Source organism: Aythya ferina (assembly GCF_964211825.1).
Source record: "Aythya ferina genome assembly, chromosome: 17".
NCBI classification, from domain to species: domain Eukaryota; kingdom Metazoa; phylum Chordata; class Aves; order Anseriformes; family Anatidae; genus Aythya; species Aythya ferina.
Genome location: NC_140316.1, coordinates 4,391,065 through 4,408,222, shown reverse-complemented (window position 1 = coordinate 4,408,222; position 17,158 = coordinate 4,391,065). Strand labels below are relative to the sequence as shown.

Here is a 17,158-nt window from a genome sequence, read left to right as displayed (position 1 = left end):
GAGCTGGGAAATGTTGACTGCCAGCAACAGAACTGGTATTATCCTGCCTTGCCCAAGAGCTCTCCATACGATCTCTCAAGTCCTTTTATGTGAGTTAATGACGGACTTCTGTCAGCAAACTACAAGGCCCTTCTCATTGTTTGCTGTGAAAAAGAAAATTCTACATTTTCAAGAATAATATGGACACCGCAGCCCCTGATGACTCAGCTTGTTACATACAGACCAATGCACTTAAAATTTGAGTTTTTGTCCGGATAAAGGAAAAACAAAATCTCAGTAGGAGGGGAGAACACTGGTGCCGAAGCTTTGAGTCTGGTTAGTTTTTTCAGTTACATTCTTGCTTTACTTAAATTCTAGGAATACCAAGGTCAAGAAGGGCCATTGTTACTACAGCTTCCTACTGGAGTTCCAGACGCTCTTGTTGGGAAGGACAATTTGAAGCACCCCTTAACCTGGCCTACCTCAATTGCCCTGCGTTTAGGTGGAAGCCCTTCTGTTCACTCTGTGCACAGGGTGGGTGGAATGACAGAAGCCCACGGAAGCCAAGTCTCTCCTCCAGGCGGAACATCCCAAGCAGTGACTGAGCGAGCTGGCTATGCAGTGGGCCTGCAAGATGCCATTTTGCTGGTAAATCTGTTCATGGAGAACTACAAAGTAAATTCACGGAGCTGTGAATTTCTGTCTTCCTGCAATGACAGCGACGTTACATTTCTGGTTTATAGCACCCAAATCTTTCAAGGGCTACAAGGTTATTTTAGACGCATTATTTTGGTATTCTATAAAAAGCAGATCTGTTTTTAATAACGGCGTGAGGCTTGTCTCTCAGAGACTTTCTTCAGTTAAGAGAACTGACAGCCTTTACCCAGCTCTTATTTTATAAGAGTCAGGTTTCTAACTGGTTTTCACGCCGCATCACTCGGTTTTCAGTCTGTAAGAATTAAGTTTTAGAAGAAACACAGATTCTGCGTATCAATGTGCATGCACACGTGTATATATTACATTGCTGCAAGCTGCTAAGCCAGCAACACAGCCAAAGTACATGCTTCCGCAACGACAACGCTCTGTGTAAGCAAGAGCATACTACAGGAAAATAACCACTTAAATACTGTGTGAAAACCCAGCTGGGAAGTAACTGGCAAATGAAGATTTCTAGTTATTAGTCACAGCTGAAAACTGTCATAGCTTGAAGTGTAATGCTAACAGAAGAACAAATGCTGCCATGTGACAGCCCTCGGTTCCATTCCGTGTTTTATCTCTACTGCAACCAGTAAGAATTGGGGTTGCTGGAGAAGTACCAGGCTTCATTTCTCGGAGAAAGGGACAATCTAATGATGGACCCAAAAAAATGAGTGGGGAGGGAAGGACAACCCTGGCCTGAGTAAGCTTCAAAAATAGCAAATAACTGATTACTTGAAGTGGGAACTGAACTTACAGCCAAATTTCCAGTCTTGTGGAAACAAGACATTTATGAGAGTTATCAGGCGGAACCCACTTCTTCCATTGCTAGATAAACTGTGAGGAGTGAGGAGAAAGCAGCCTTCAGCAGCAGTGCTATTCATAATAGTCCCTGTGGACTTCAAATGAGTGGCACTGGGGCATCCAGGGACCGAGGCTTATTCCAGCCCCACAGGACAACGCGCTGATCTTGCACTGATGCATTGACAAAGGAGGCTGTACAGCAGGAGAGTGCAAAGATGCAACAAAACACACAAATTTGGGTTAACGTTGGCTCTTTGGGAACACTGTGCTGCTTGGCTTCTCCTCCCATGCTGGACTTCCAGAGTTGCTCACAGTGTCTTCCCGAATCTCACCTTCCTTGACCACCAGCTACCTGACACAGCATTTCCCTCCCTGGGCCTCAGCATCTCTTCTCCTCTCTGCTCCTGCCTCTGTTTCTGCTCCTGCTATTTTGAGCATCGTTAAAACAATCTTTAATCTGGTGTCATGGGGCTTTTATCTTATTCTGGGTAATCTCATACACAAACACAGACACAGAATCCACTTCTGGTAGAGGAACTACTAGATCTCTCATTGTGATTACATCCCTTTCTCCTGCTGCCTAAACTATGATTTTCCTCTGGGTTTGTAGACACCCCTTCAAGGTCAACACAGCTGAAAAAGAACTGATAATTTCACCCACACAGTTTGCTCTCCTCGTTGCTTCCACTCTTATCGCTTCTACCTCTCACTCAAGCCCATAGTTCTCAGCACTCTGTTTGACTTGCATCACTCTCCACATCTTAACATCCAAGCTGTGGTTAAGTCCTGTGTATCTGTTTTCTTTACAGCGAGCATCTTCTGCTCATCCACACGAATACACTCTTGGTCAAGCTCTCAGCACCTCACTGTACATTTACCATTTTATCCTTCTGGTGATGGCAGATGTAACCGTGTCCTTGCACCCACGGAGAAAGCTGCCACTACGATCATTTTCCTTGTCTGTGGCTTTGCTCCTTACACAGCTTCCACTTCCCATATTGCGAACTTTTGGTTTTTATGTTTTGGCTCCTTCACAGCTTACCTCTACTTCCCAACACTGACACTCAGTAAAAACATCAACCCTCATCTCTAACTGGCCACACATGATCACCCACTTATAAAACTCAAATTACCACCTCCCTACTACGCACCTCTACGCCTTTTGCTACAGAGAATAACCTCCCATTCACAGCCAGAAATGTACCTGATTTTCCTTGTCAAATGCCTCCTAAAACCTACCCCGTTACCTCAACACCTACAAAACAAAGGCCGGACAACAACGGGGCTGCTGACATACTGACACAGTGCAGCTCTTAATGCTGTACCCCCATTTATCTGAAGTCCCTTCACAGCTTCTGATCTCATGCTTGATCCACGAGCTGCTCCGCATCCATACGGCACGGAGCAAGATGGGAACCCAGCCCATGGCCCTGCCATGTGCTCTCCTCCCAGGCATTAAGTGCTAAATCTCACCTGCCCATGAGCTCCTGCACGCTTCTGGGCACCTACTGGGCCTCAGAAATTAGCACAGCAAACAGCAGCATGGCAGGGCCGAATTCAGATCGCCCTAAGCAAGGCCCGATAAACTCACTGTGCTGTTGGAAAAAGCAGCATAGAAGCACTGTTTTAGAAACCTGACTTCAAAAGTTTTTGCTTTCGCCTCAGATATGGCATTGCCAGTCTTGCTTGATATAGCTGAAACAAACACAAACTACATAACAAATGTACAGAAAATACCGATTCAACTTAGAAATACAGTGTCATTTTTTGTACATCTTACTTAGCACCACATTAAATAAAGGAAAGCCTGATATCTAACCCCTGATTTGGAGAGCTCACTTACACTCTGGGGCCATGCAATTAAGCTGACAACCCACAATTTCACATGCTGCAGACAGAAGTCCAAGATTGAAAGAACACGAACACTGCATTACTTTGAAAGAAACCATCTTTTTTAATGCAATCTTGAACACTGTTATTAAAAAATGAGAACTACATTTTGGAGTAACGAGCAGAGATTACTCATTCCCTTGTTTTACACAAGTTGACTTTTGGCTTTCTGCAGAACACCATTTAACAGAGCCCATTACCAAGCTGCTAGCCACTTTTCATAGTGATGCTAAAGCAGGTAAGAGACAATAAGTGGAACTGTTGATGGTTTATATTACTCTATTATGTTAATGTTCACTAAAGTATGCCATAAGCTCTCTCATTACATGTGTATAAACCAATTCTCTGTGGTGTTATTCCTGTGCTAAATGCTATAACTACATAAATCTTGAATTAATGGAGACTTTATAGTTCCTGAAAATGAAGGGTAATTGCTATCTGTTAATGCTGTTGTTGCTATTAAAGGAAGTATATATTTTCAGTAACAATGTTTATGGACCGTGAGCCTCGCATCGCAGCTATTGCACAGTGCAGAGATAGTGTAATACGATTATCAGACTGACTCCCTTTCTCTCCCTCCTCCCTCACAAAAAGCACAATATCATTTCCACATCTTTGACAAACTACCCTGCAATTCTCTTAGTTTTGGACTCTGCAACTGCTATGTCCTTCAATGAACATACAGTAAAAGAAACAGGATTTGCATTTCCATCTCTGGGAACGCACGATTTGCTAAGTTTCTCGCTTGGTTAAATGGCTGGACAGCTCGGTTTATTAGTTTGGGTATTTTGAACAGTTCTTTGAGAAGAGTGTGGTGACATAATGATAGGTGTGAGAAAGTATCACCCCACTTACTTCCTTTGAGATCTCAGCAGTGATGCAGAAATGAAAAGTATACCTGGGCAGAGACAGTTCTCAGAAAGTAGACGGGATGGACAAGTCCCCAGCCTTGAGCTCCTGTTCTCTGATTATTAAAAACAGCAGTGCACTGTTTGGAAACCTTCTCACAATCTACTCTGAAACTGTACCTTGCACTAAAGTAATGACTCCTCCGTTCTGATATACTGTACCTATGACTGACTATGCTCAATTACTCTTCTCCCCTGGAGTCCTGCACAACACTGCATAATGGAAAAAAACATCACCAGTGTGTTTATATTTTTCAGTGCAGTGAAGGTAAGGCCTTAATTTTGCTCTAAAGTCTGTGTTTTAAAACATTAAGAGCTCAATAGCCCATATAGCTATGAAATAAATAAATAGTGGATAATTAGCAGCATGGTGGGGAGAGAGATGTGGGAGGTGGAAAATTTCAGTTCTACTTCTAGCTCTATCACTGACTCAGTCTGTACTTGTATATGAACTTCTTTGTCATTTTTCCTCCTGAGTTATGCACAGACAACAGTGATCCGCTGTTTATGACTAACAAAAAGTGTTATGCAAATCAAAAGCACATTAGTAATTTCTGCCCTGCCCTTCATTAGTGTCGGTGCGTGTAGGTGTACCTAGAAAAAGCTGCTTCTTGCTGACCAAGCAGCAGAGCAGGACTGTTCTGTAGCAGTGTGGTATGAAGCCGACCCGTCATGTAATTTGGGAAGCCTGATGCAGGGCCAGACAGTATGTCCAATGCTCCATCTGGCTGTAATAGCCAGGCAGCAGTAGAGAAGATACAATTCTGCCAACAAATAGAAGGGGGGAAAAACACTCTTCAGTATAATCCCTTGGGACATTCATGCCAGTATTTTTAGAGCTCCTTGTTGCATCAGCCAGGTTAAGTTTTAGACAAATACTGAATGACTTTCCAGGAGAGTATAGTACGTCAGGTACCAGCACAGAGAGCCAGGCTGCCCTTGTGCTCCCCAGCGGGAAGGCAATGTCACATTTACATTATCCCCCTGAAAGGTTTGAAGTCTCTTCACTTCAGCTTTGGTGAGTTTACATGCACGTGCACACATCTTTGCTGACAAGAAAAGGAACCCTACTTAATTCCAGAGACCTTCTTAATAGAACCTGTGTCGTGTCTCATGTCTCTACAGATCAGGCAGAGATAGAAAGATGATGATCTTGTGCTGCTCTCCTTACGAAGAAAAGAAATGTTACTGTTAAGGTGGAGTCACCTTAAGAGAAAGGTACCTGAGAAATACAGGAGCCTAGAAGGTCATATTACTGTTACAGATATGTAAAGAAATGCCGTATTAATGGTAAGAAACACTATAATAGCCTTTCATTTGCTGTAAAGGACAGTAAGTTACCAGCCAAACACAATGCAGCTTCCTCTGAAGGTAACCTCAGATCCCACATTCTGAAAGCTAATCAATGTTGTTCAGATTTCAATTTCTTCTCTACAAGGTGAAGTCAAACCTAATCTAACAAATGTCAGTCTCAGATGTAATGCTGCTAGCTGGGTCTACCAGTGTAATTTAGATAATCATTAATAGCATAGCTGTATAATAAAACTACATGTCACTTACAACTTCATCTGAGGTTTGACTGGCAGATCTTTAAACAGTTTTCTAAGTGATTGCTTTTACTTTCTTTGATTGGGCAGTCTAAGAAATGTTTTAACCCCATGGTATCTAAGCTTTTAGGGAATCATTTTTCACCCTCACCACCTCAGCCAGCAGATTTGCTGGCTGGTAACTTTGTGGGAAACAGAACTTGGGTGGTGGTCACAGGGAGTGACTTTATACATACATGCACATGCATAATATAAAATATGCATGGTGTCTTTCGTTCAATGTATAAAATTTAGACGTTCCTCTTCAATCAAGCTTTCACCTCAAACACACTTTTGCATATTCCAGGGATACTGGGTATCTGATGGTATTTCTAAAAGAAGATCAAGAAATTTTTATGCTTCCCAAGGTCTAACAATATTAAAAAAAAAAAAAAACTTAACCAGAAGCAGCTTTCAGTGCAGACTCTTGAACTCACGGTAACCTCCAATGGATGGCTGCAGCCAAGCGTGCTGCCAAGGAGAAAGGGCTATCTGAAGTCAGTTTTTAGCTCTGTAATGCTGATCTAGTAGAAACCCATGTGCCACAGCTTCTCATGAATGAATGTAAGAGACTGGACAGCCAAAATATAATGAAAGTTTGATGAAGACCTAACCTGAGACTGCCAAGTTTGATCTGCCAGAACAAAAGTCAGCAAGGGATACTCAAGTCTTTCATACATTTGATGCTTAAAAGCAGGGTGCAACTGTTGCTATGTCATGGGACTCCTCTATTTTCCTTCCACAGGTGAAACAAGAAATCCCTACACAAAACCATACAACTACAACCTTTCAATGGCCAACCTCTGTATCAAAAGAAAAGGTCAGAAAAATCATTGCTCTGTGATAAATATGCATACAACATGACAAAACACTCCTTGACAGATACCACGCTGCCTTTGAGGGTAGGTACTGGTTGTCCCACCTTCTAAACTGATTACAAAACTGACATCTTCAAAGGTTGCTATAAATAAAATATAGTCTCCTGACAAGTTATCAGAGGAGACTTCCTCTGAAACAGCACTAACACTAACGCTATGACTTGGGTCTCACCAATTGCTCGCGTTAATTGAAAGACTGTTCTGTTAACAAGAGTTTCTTTTCTGTAAGCTAGTGAAGACCACAAAGTATCTGATCCAATACTTCTTTCATTCTATTATAAATATTTTTAAATCTGACACGAAGCCTGGAGGAAAAATATTATTTGTAAATTCATTCTTATTTTGACTGTGAGGGAATTTCCAAGCTAGCAAAGCACATGAAAGAAGAAAATTCAGTCTTACCTTATCGTCAACATCACTCTCGCTGTCACACTGTGGGTTAGAGAGAGAAAAAAAGATTCTGTGAAACACCTTTATGTATAGACATCTTTTACATCATCTGCTTAAATCTTTCAGATAGCTGTTCATGATGTTCTCAGTTCAATGAAACATACACTTTTGATGTTTGCAGTAATGCCTTTTAGATTGCTAGCATAAACCAAAGCCAATTTCTGTCTTTTTACACAAAAATATGGTATACTCATACTTGAATGGGTGACAGTGAACTTTAAACAAAAAAGACAATCAGCTATGCATTATAACAACTGTAACATGAACACCACAACAAAAAGCATGCCTTTTTATCATCCCAAATTGTGGAATATATAGTAACAGTTTTGCACTGCTTCACCTTGATAAGCACTTTGTCATCTAACAAGGAAACTGTGAAACTGGCAATCAATTTCTAATTTAATGAGAGGTACCAAGAATAGTAATTAAAATACATCATAAATTCTGGTACATTTTTTAGTTTGAATCAGATCACAATCCCAGGAGAAAGTGTTTACTTAAAGAGTTTTAGAGTGAAATCTCCCACAGCCTCTGAAAATGAAATGCTCTATTTTCACAGCACAAGCGACAGAAAGATAACTTGAGCACTGAATGGTTCAGGACATGCACATCCCGCTGGCTGGAGCTGAGAAAGATTTACATTTGAGAACAAAAATAAATCTCTTGTCTGTTACACTGGCAGAAAGTGGTCAGTGTGTTTTGTAGCTTTTGTGCCCAATGAGAATTTGCTCCTTCAGCTGATGGGGCCGGCATGAGTGGGTTTCCATAGCAGTGGCACCCTATTGAACTCACTCGTTCAACAAGGCAGGACTCAGCTTGCCAGCGATGGCAAGCTACAACCGTGGAAATGGTCCATGGGGACGCACATGCTCTGGTGTCATTAGTGCAAAGGAAGGAATAGATCTGTTTGGTCGTTCTGTCCAGTTACTGCTCCTCACGGAGCAGGTGGAATCTGTCCTGTAATGCCTTCTTACCCAAAAGTTACAAAGCTGAAATTTCAGCTGTGACATTCTTACTTTTCTGCAGATTTCTAAGCGTCTATTTAATCTGTTTTGCTTCTGTCTGCCACATGAAAGGATTGACCCCAAACAGTTGAGGAATGTTTTACTCTTAAATTCTTTGACACACAAAAGCACACGAAGGACAGTGACACAGCAGAGGGGTCTCCCGCAGAGATTCTGCATCTAAGACTTCTCAGATTTCCAGTTGCCTCCCTACTTCCATTTAACTACAGCAGAAACACGTGGTTTATAGAAGACATTTTTCTACAGTCTTGACTAAGCAGAACTCTCTTTCTTTCAAAATGAAACCATGTTTTACACTGCCCCACCTGATCCACAGCGCAGTTTTCACAGAGAAACCCAACTGTTTAGAATGACGCTCGCAGATCTAACTGCATATGTCATCGTTCTGGAAAAATAAGAGCCTGAAGCAAAAATGGAATAAATTACAGGAAGGCAGGACGCTGCTCTGCAGGGGCTGGGGGGCAGTGGTGGGCAAGTCCTGTGGGAATAACCAGTGCTAATGCCTGAATACTGTGTTAAGTCCTAGCCAATTACTATGTGCACAGAGGCAAGAAGATCAGATAGCCATGCTTTAGCGAATACTTTCCTGTAAGCTGTTTGTGTCTTTTTGGAGATTTTCATTTTCATCACTAAGCTTTATGAAAATTACTATAGGAAACACAGTTTCATAAATCAGACATTCAAAGAGAAGTAAAATCAGTCCTGATAGATCATCATCATCAGCAGCCCTCTGCGACTCACCCAAAGCCATGCCTTGTGAGCACGAACAACTAGAAGTCTGCTCTGAAGAGCACCAGGACCGGCAAGACACTGATTGTCCATCACCACCGAGACATGCCACAACAGGCTTGCTGGGCAAAGGTTGCCCCAGTACCTGCTGCATCTGTGCTTGTTCAAGACAGCGCTAATTCATGCTGACAAAGCAACACATTCATCAAAAACAAGGGGGGTGGGGAGGAAGATGCAGTCACAGCATTACACTTATTATTATTTACACACTCCGAGAAATGCCAGCTGAGTCAAGGGAAGCCTTTCACCTCCACCCAGGGGCTGAATCAGGGCAGAATCAGGTGGCTGCTGGTGGGGAGTGTGTTCCCCCGAAATACTACTAGCACAGTTGTGTGGGTCACAAAGACTGAATTATTTCACTCTTTAAACCTTATCTCAGCTGAAGTACCCTAAGCTGCCGTTCTAACCATTTCACTCGTTCCACCTGCGCACTGTCAGAGGCAGAATATTTTGATGATGATTCAAACTTGCAGAGTTCAGACTGAAGCATGTTACAATGGAATTACACCTATTGCAAAAACGGCATCAAAATGATTAAGTACTTTCAAGTTGTGTTGCTTAAAATTTTATGCTTAGGTAACATCCACACAAATTTTAATTCTTACAGGGACTTTAAAATGATAAAGTAATAGTAAAACAATTCGACTCAAATGCATTGACCAGTAAGCACTAGAGATGATCATCAAAACACTTTTGCCTATGAGCCATGGTTATATCTTTACTAAAACTGCAGCAGTGTATACCTTAATAAATTCAGCTTAAAAATATTTGAGAGGAAATGTAAAGAACTTGGGGGGGACCTTAGCAACCATTACTCTTCAAATAGAATACAGTTTTAGACTCTGTTTTTTTGTTTTGTTTTGTTTTGTTTTTTAACCAAAATTTGTCTCTATACTTTCTACTGAATTATGTTATTTAAAAAAAAGGGATGAACAGCGGTTTTCTGGCTTTTAAGAGAAGATTCTTTTTGAAAACAGATTTGGCCTCAAAAATTCCTGTCTATAATGAGTATAAAAACCCATTACAGATGGTTTGCATTGCTAAAAGGTGCAGAATTGCCTTATTTAGATGCCTAATTTTGCTTTGTACCAATATGCAACTTTGTCTCATGTAGATAAGCAAAGTTGCAAAAAAGCAAGTGAACCATCAAATCCACATGCTAAATTTTATAAACAGCCATACGAATGAAGCAAACATCTGCTCTCTGAGGACACATTTTTTCCCCATTCAGGATCTGAAAATACTCCATAATTGTTTTTAAAATGAAAAGGACAACGAAGAATTATGCTTCATTTTAGCTTACATCTTCCTTAGCTTTATCACCAATGCTACAGTCTTGCAATTGAAGAAGCCAGCGGGGCTTGTGGATGCAAATACAGCTCTGGGCAGACATGGATCCCACCCATGCGGTTGTGATTGCATGACGGGTGCTTTAAAAACTGTATTTTTGACAGCAAGTTGCATAACTTCTTGTTTACCTTATGAAACAGCTGCCCTCTCCCAGTGTGCGAAGGCTGCCATACATGCACAGACCATCCCCAGAACAGGCGTAGAGATTCCTACAGCATGGTTTTTAAGCCACCAAAATACCACATCTTAATCCATGTAAGAATGAAGTCTTACACTAAACCAAAGCTACTAAGTAGTCTATATGACGACAGAACATGGGAGGGAAATTAGCACACGTATTTATAAGATTTGGGTTTCTGCTTAACATACAGTGTCCTGGGAAATGGAGAGCTTGCAACAAGCCCAGGCTCACAGCTACCAACTCACATTAATCTCCCACCGACTCCTAAAGGAAACAAACAGCCAGCTTTGGTGAAAAAAAACAAGCTTCACAATTCATTTAGATTTTCGTCTTTTTAATTTGAAGAAATGTGCTCCCACATAGGCACAGAGAAACAGGAACCCGCAGGCTGCTGAACATGCACGGCACCGAAAAAACAGCGACAGCAAAACCAAACCCGCCCGGGGAGATCTGCGAAAAACAGAACCACTGTTGACCCTATCTCTCCGGGGGGGTAAAAAACATGAGCAAATTTTAATGGGCTGGTTCAGTTTCTGTGGTAACAGCCTGAAGTATCTTTGCACCCTCGCTTCTCCGCTCTCCTCGCCTCCACCTCCCTCCCCAGTCAAGCCCTGGGTCAACAAAGAGAGGCTGCTGCTCATGTTTTGTATGGCCAGGAAGTTTAAATGAATAATGAAGTCATAGGAGAAACTTTAGTTTGACCCGGAGGATTTTCTGGGCGTCTCTAAAAGACGCCTCGCTCCGGGCTGAAGAGCGGGAGGCCCGAGGCCCAGCCGAGGCCCGGCCGAGGCCGCTGGCTGCTGCCACAGGAATGCGGCCTGGCCCCACGGCCCACCTCCCACGCAGCTGCTGTGGAGGGACAAAAGCCTTTGTCAAAACAAAAAGTTAAAGAAAATGTGGAGAATGGCAACTGTTGACAGCTATGGGGGCTCATTGAAAGACAAAAGCTTCAATTACCTGGATTTTTCTAAAGGCCTGTTAACACTCCTGGTCTATAAGCGAAACTGTAAACAGCCATTGTGGCGGGTTCATAAAGGCTTGTAAAAGGATTATTCACTGGGTTGTGCCAATTGCCTCTCAATGCCACCAAGAATGTTTGCAAAGCCGACCCCTAATTGTGCCGCTTTTTGGAAACAATTTCTTGCAGTGACGGATTCAAGTCAGAAAAAAGCCTCCTGTGAGGTAGAGTTAAGCAGGAACAACATATAATTCGGGTAGGATCGGCGCAGTGTGCTGTAAAGAAGACCTGTGGAGTTAGGGACAGGGCTCCCATGCGCACAGGCCAGACCCTGTGGCCTCCTCCATCATGACTTTTCCACTGGGCACGGAGTTACAATGCATTCCAGTACTTGCTTGTGCAAATCATCTCAACCGGGAAAAAAGGGATGGACTTCTTGCTAGTGTAAAACACAGGAAACTGCGTATTTGGAAAAGATTCTTCTCGTTGCAGAAACGTAGGTACCACCAGCAGCACACCTGCAGTGACCTAAAACCAAACCCCTAACCCAGCACTCATCCCAAATGTGCTTCAGCTGAAATAAGAAACGGAAAGTTGCCCACTATGGTTCATGTGACACCAGCATAAATCAGATCTCTCCAAGTAACAGCAACAGGTACAACAGAGATTTGTGATCTCCCCAACAGGGGCTTTCTGGTGGACCCAGAGTCAGAGGTGTTTGGCAGTGTCACCCCTGCCTCTACCGCAGCATCCAGGTGACGAGCACTGCTCTAGTGTGTTTTTAGCTATTTATTTGCTGAGCACAACAGGGGAGCAGGCCTGGGATAAGTTATGCACAGATTTAAAAACAAAACAAAACAAAACAAAACAAACAAACAAACAACAACAACAACAACAAAAACAGCATCTGCAGAAGATGCATTTAGAGATGCATTTAGGTTCTGTGTTTGGGGACACCTCCACACAGAGCACAGGGCTCTTCCCGAAGGCACTTGTTCAGAAAGTGGCAGGGTCTGTAGTAAAGGTGTTTGTATTCAGATTCCAGATCTTGTTTTCTGATGTGTTTAGGAACCATGAAAATAACCTTTGTGTCTTTTTTGTTTGCCCTCAACATTTTAACTTCCAGATCAGCCAGTTTTTTTTTTCACATAATAAAGCTACTCCATTGACTAACATGAAATCAGATTCTCGCATAGCTGCATCATGCCAGGAACTAGAGCTCTAAGAAACAAAAACAAAAACAATCCAAGTCTTGCAAGGCTGCAACAAGATTGGCAGCATTTCAGTGTTATGTCGTCAGGTGCAGAGAAACTCTGAAATGGGGCCGCACCCTCCAAACTTTTGAGAAATGCGCAGAATTCACCGCAGCTTAGTTACATGAATGCTGTATCTCCTATTCCACCCAAACCCAGAGGTTTACGATCTGGGTTGTGCCCACATGGCTTCAAGGCTGCGGGGCTCCATTGTGCCAGCCACTGTACAGCACAGAAATTACACCTTCCTGCCTGAACAGCTTACAGAAAGACTTGTTTTTATTTACACACATACCTACAGCTATTATTTACATTATGCTTATAAGGAGAGTGATAGACATCTCAGCTGACCTGTGAAAAAAAATGGTTTCCAGCCTGGAGGGACAGGCAACCTAACCAGTCTACCTGCCAATAACATTGTGTGGGGAAGATGCCAGCAGAAAGGAGCCCAAAATATTAATTATACAGTCTATAATATTACAATGCAAACTGGAAGGGTAGAATATATATGCAAAAGTTACATAAAATATGTGAACTGTGTAGATACTATGGAGCCTACACACCCACTCAGTCCCAGAGGATGGCTATGTTTACTGCTCTCTTATTATTTCCAACCATATTTAGTTACTGAGTTTTCTTTTAATAAAGAGGCTTGGGGAAGCATCAGGCTTAAATCTTGGTTTGTTAATGCTTCTTTTAAAGGAACAAGTAAAATTGAGAGTATTTTTGAGAGCCCTACCCCCTGGCCCCGTCTGCTGAGCTAAGTTCCCGTGAGCTGCCGGGAGCTGCTCGCAGCAGCAGCGCGTATGGATGCGCGCTTGTGTGTGCAGGGGGAGGGTGTTGTTTCCTATTAAGTCTGGCATCAGATTCATGTCTGCAGGGGCTTGCTTAAGATGATAGGAAGAGAGAGTTTTATCATGAGCCAGACTGACAGAAAAGCCTGCTAATGGGACTTGAGGCATACACAGGAAAGAAAGTGCCAAAACATTAAGCTACCGCCAAGTGTCAGAGGGCCACTGATTTATTGCAGCAATTTTGCCACTGTGTCCTTTATAAGGTCCCACAAGTCCTTCCTCCTGGCAAGAAGCTGTGAGCTGCTGCGGCTCGGGGAGAAGTTGAGATCCAGAGCGCAGAAAGTGTCCAAGCGCGAGGCGGGGGCCGGGGGGAGGACGGAAATCGAATGTTGACTTGAACTTGCCCCAGGCAGCAGAGCCCTCTTAGCTCCACTGCCTCCCTGACAGTTTGATGAAATGAGTCAGGGCCTCCCTATGGCTAGACCAGCTCGGGCTTCCAAGTGCTGGGGTAGAGCTGTAAGAAACAGATTGAGCCTCAGGGCAGCAATTTTTTTTTTTATATTTTTTTTTATACATTTTTTTCCCTTTCTCTCCTCAGCATTTGGCTGGGGGAAGGGGGAGGTTATGAGCACTACAGATGTATAGGCTGAGCCTTTGTCTGCAGAGGGGGAGGGAGAAGAACAGCAAGAGAGTATTAGCTATGGCAGCCGAGAATAGCCCTGAGCACTATAACTAATTTTGAGGGGCAGTGATGCATTGTACGGGCTATGTGCTGTTTGGTCTGAGGGGGCCCCTGTTGTGAAGCAGCAATCAAGAGGACATTTTGTTAAGTGACCAACAGCTGTCATCTGCAAGCCCAGGGTAGGGAAGGAGGGAGCAAGGGGGAGGGAAAAAAGAAGAAGAAAAAAAAAAAAAGAGCATTTGTCCCTTGGAGGCAGAGCACATTAATCCACCAATCTGCTACAGCTTTAACTCTAGACGTGCTCGGTGCCTCCGAAGAGCCGAACGCATCTCCATCAGCTGCCCGGAGAGGTGGGGCCCTCTCGCCCTGCCTCAGCCTGCCCGACACGGGGAGCTTCCCTGCCTCTGAGGGCCGAAGAACCGATGCTAAAAATACTGTTTAAGTCTCTTTTCATTCCATAAAATTGAGTTGATCTGCTGCAGCTTAGGGTCAATCCCTCAAGGACTGCTTTCCCCCCCCTTCCCTTTTCCTTAGCACTCATAAATTAATCAGGAAGACCCTGACTAAGTCATTTCATGCTGTACAACATAAAAGAAAGTCCCCTGATGATCCAGGCAAGGATCTATTAAAAGTGGGGGGGCGAGGGGGCTGGGAAAGAGGAAGAAGACGGAGGGAGGGAAAGGAAAAAATCTCAACCTTTTTGATTTTTTAGGATAAAAGCTGGAGGACTTTGTTACAAATTCTAGCCAACATCAAAACACCTTAAATAATTCAAAGAACATGTTAAAGGGAAGAAACTGAATGTTGCTCTGATGTTCAGTTGATGCAACGCAGAATATTACCCAAAACAGCACAGCCTGTTAAGGGAGACAGCAGCCTAGAGCATTTCAGTTCTTTAGAAAAATGTCAGAACCTGTAAAAATCATAATTTCCAGCAACTTTTTTTTTTTTTTTTTTTTTTTTTTTGCATGATATAAACTCAGCGAGACTGAAATGTAGGTTTCTGACAAGCTGTTAACAAGACAACTTTAGAAATCTGTCTGGAGCTCTCAGGGAGATGGGCTGCCATTTCACTGCTTCGAAGAAGTTCATGACATGACAAGCAAAAATCAGGGAACAGAGACCTAAAAACCACGGTGTAATTTTCATTTGCTTCTGTCGTGAAAGAATTCAAGCAGAAATATTAGAAGGCTGCACAACTAAAAAAGCCAGCAACTGGAAAATCATTGCTGTGGTTTGACAAGCACGTCTTTTATGCTGAAAATGGTTTCTTTATTATTACACCTATACATGGAAAGCACTTTTGGAAAAAAATAAAGGGGGTAATCACAAATTATTCCCTCAGATCTGTGAAGAAATATCTACAGTTACCTGCTTTCAAGCCAGGCCTAAGAATAACCTAGTTCATGTGAGAGAGCCATCTTGAAAGGCTGAGAGCCACCAGGTTTCCCCTACTGCGGCCTCCAAAGTAGAAAGGTAGAAATATCTTTCCATAATGCAGACATCTACTGGAGTCTATACAGCTGCGTGCTGCTACATTAAGTGTTTATTAGAAACACATTGATTAAAAATAGGAAAGTCTGCCTCTGATGCCATCTACACAGCAACGCTTGTTCCAACTCAGGAGAGCCTTTCTGGCTGGTTTATCATGTTCACCCACTACTTTAGACCTTAATATACCAGTACAATGATTTTCTATAATTTCTGAATGATTTAAGGATGTCTTTTCCAGAATCCATCTTTCTATTCTATGCTTAGAAAAAAATAGAGCTATCTATGTTCATACTATATATCTCTTTCTATATATAATCTCTCTCTCTATTTGGGCTCTTTCTAAGTATTTAATCGTAGGTTGATATAGCTGCCTTCAAGTCAATTTACTGATCGTGATTGACTCATTATATCCACACTTAGAGAATTTTGGTACCCGTGGGATGGATGATTTGGGAAACCCACAGCCAGCCAGCCGCATGCATACAATCCTATGGTTCATTTCAGCCCATAACGGCCTATGAAGAGAGAGACTGCACAATGCACGAGGTCATTTTCACTTACAACACCTACATTTATACCAACAAGTGTGTGAATTATGGGCAAAAATTAGCCCAGACTTTGCAAGTACCAAGCAGATAATGAACTGAAGCTTTTCCACCCCCGTATCTCTCAGCTCATCTCCACACAGGTCTGGCGGTGCAGTCCCACAACCATGCTGGGGTAACTGAAAGGTCAGCGCCTGCAAAGTTGGACGGCTCGACTGCATTTTACCAGTTTGTGAAATGGAGGAGACTCCAACAAGAACACAGAAGCAGTTTGTCCCTCTTCTGAAGCGCCCACAAGTTCCTTTCATTCTCCCCTTCCCCGGGCATTGTCTAAGCTGTCACTCATGTTCTTTTCATTAGACACCAAGAGACCTTACAGCTTCAGTGCTGTATATAGGTTTTCACCAAGGATATAGAGAAACATCCATTACTTTCCTATTCTACAGTTTTAAGCTATGACTAACCCCATTTTCTTGCAAAAGACCTCTTGCCTTGCTGCCTCCCCTTTACCATGAGCCTCCTGCCTTGGAGTGACCAGGACCCCACTGCCACGGCTGCTGTGGTTCAGGGAAGAGCAGAAACCGCGAGAGGATTCACAGTGATGAACAGCACGGAGAAACTCTACTTCTGTTTAGTGTAAGGATGCCTAGACAGGATATGCCCAATAGAAGAAAAGTGGCTTACAGCCATTATTTACAATACTGAGAGGCTGCTGCAGCTTGGAGGGGGGGGGTTATAAACCTTCTTTAAAATTAAGGAGTTTAGGACTTAATATGGATATAGCCAAAAGCCACTTAAACCATAATGAACTGTCTAGTAATTTCCCACTTACTATAAACATCAGTTTTCTTCTTCTATTTGGACTACAAATCTAGTCCACTTCTATGTCGTGCCCA

At 42.8% G+C, this 17,158-nt stretch overlaps 1 protein-coding gene across 22 annotated transcripts in view; it reads right to left on the bottom strand.

Moving 5' to 3' along the window:
• FBRSL1 (fibrosin like 1) overlaps positions 1-17,158 on the bottom strand; it is a 515,953-nt gene that overhangs the window by 166,965 nt on the left and 331,830 nt on the right. For all 22 annotated transcript variants that reach the window (XM_084538835.1, XM_084538855.1, XM_084538854.1 and 19 more), the window contains one exon: positions 7,144-7,173. In XM_084538835.1, the coding sequence (XP_084394961.1) occupies positions 7,144-7,173 (30 nt within the window). The remainder of the gene's footprint in view (positions 1-7,143; positions 7,174-17,158) is intronic.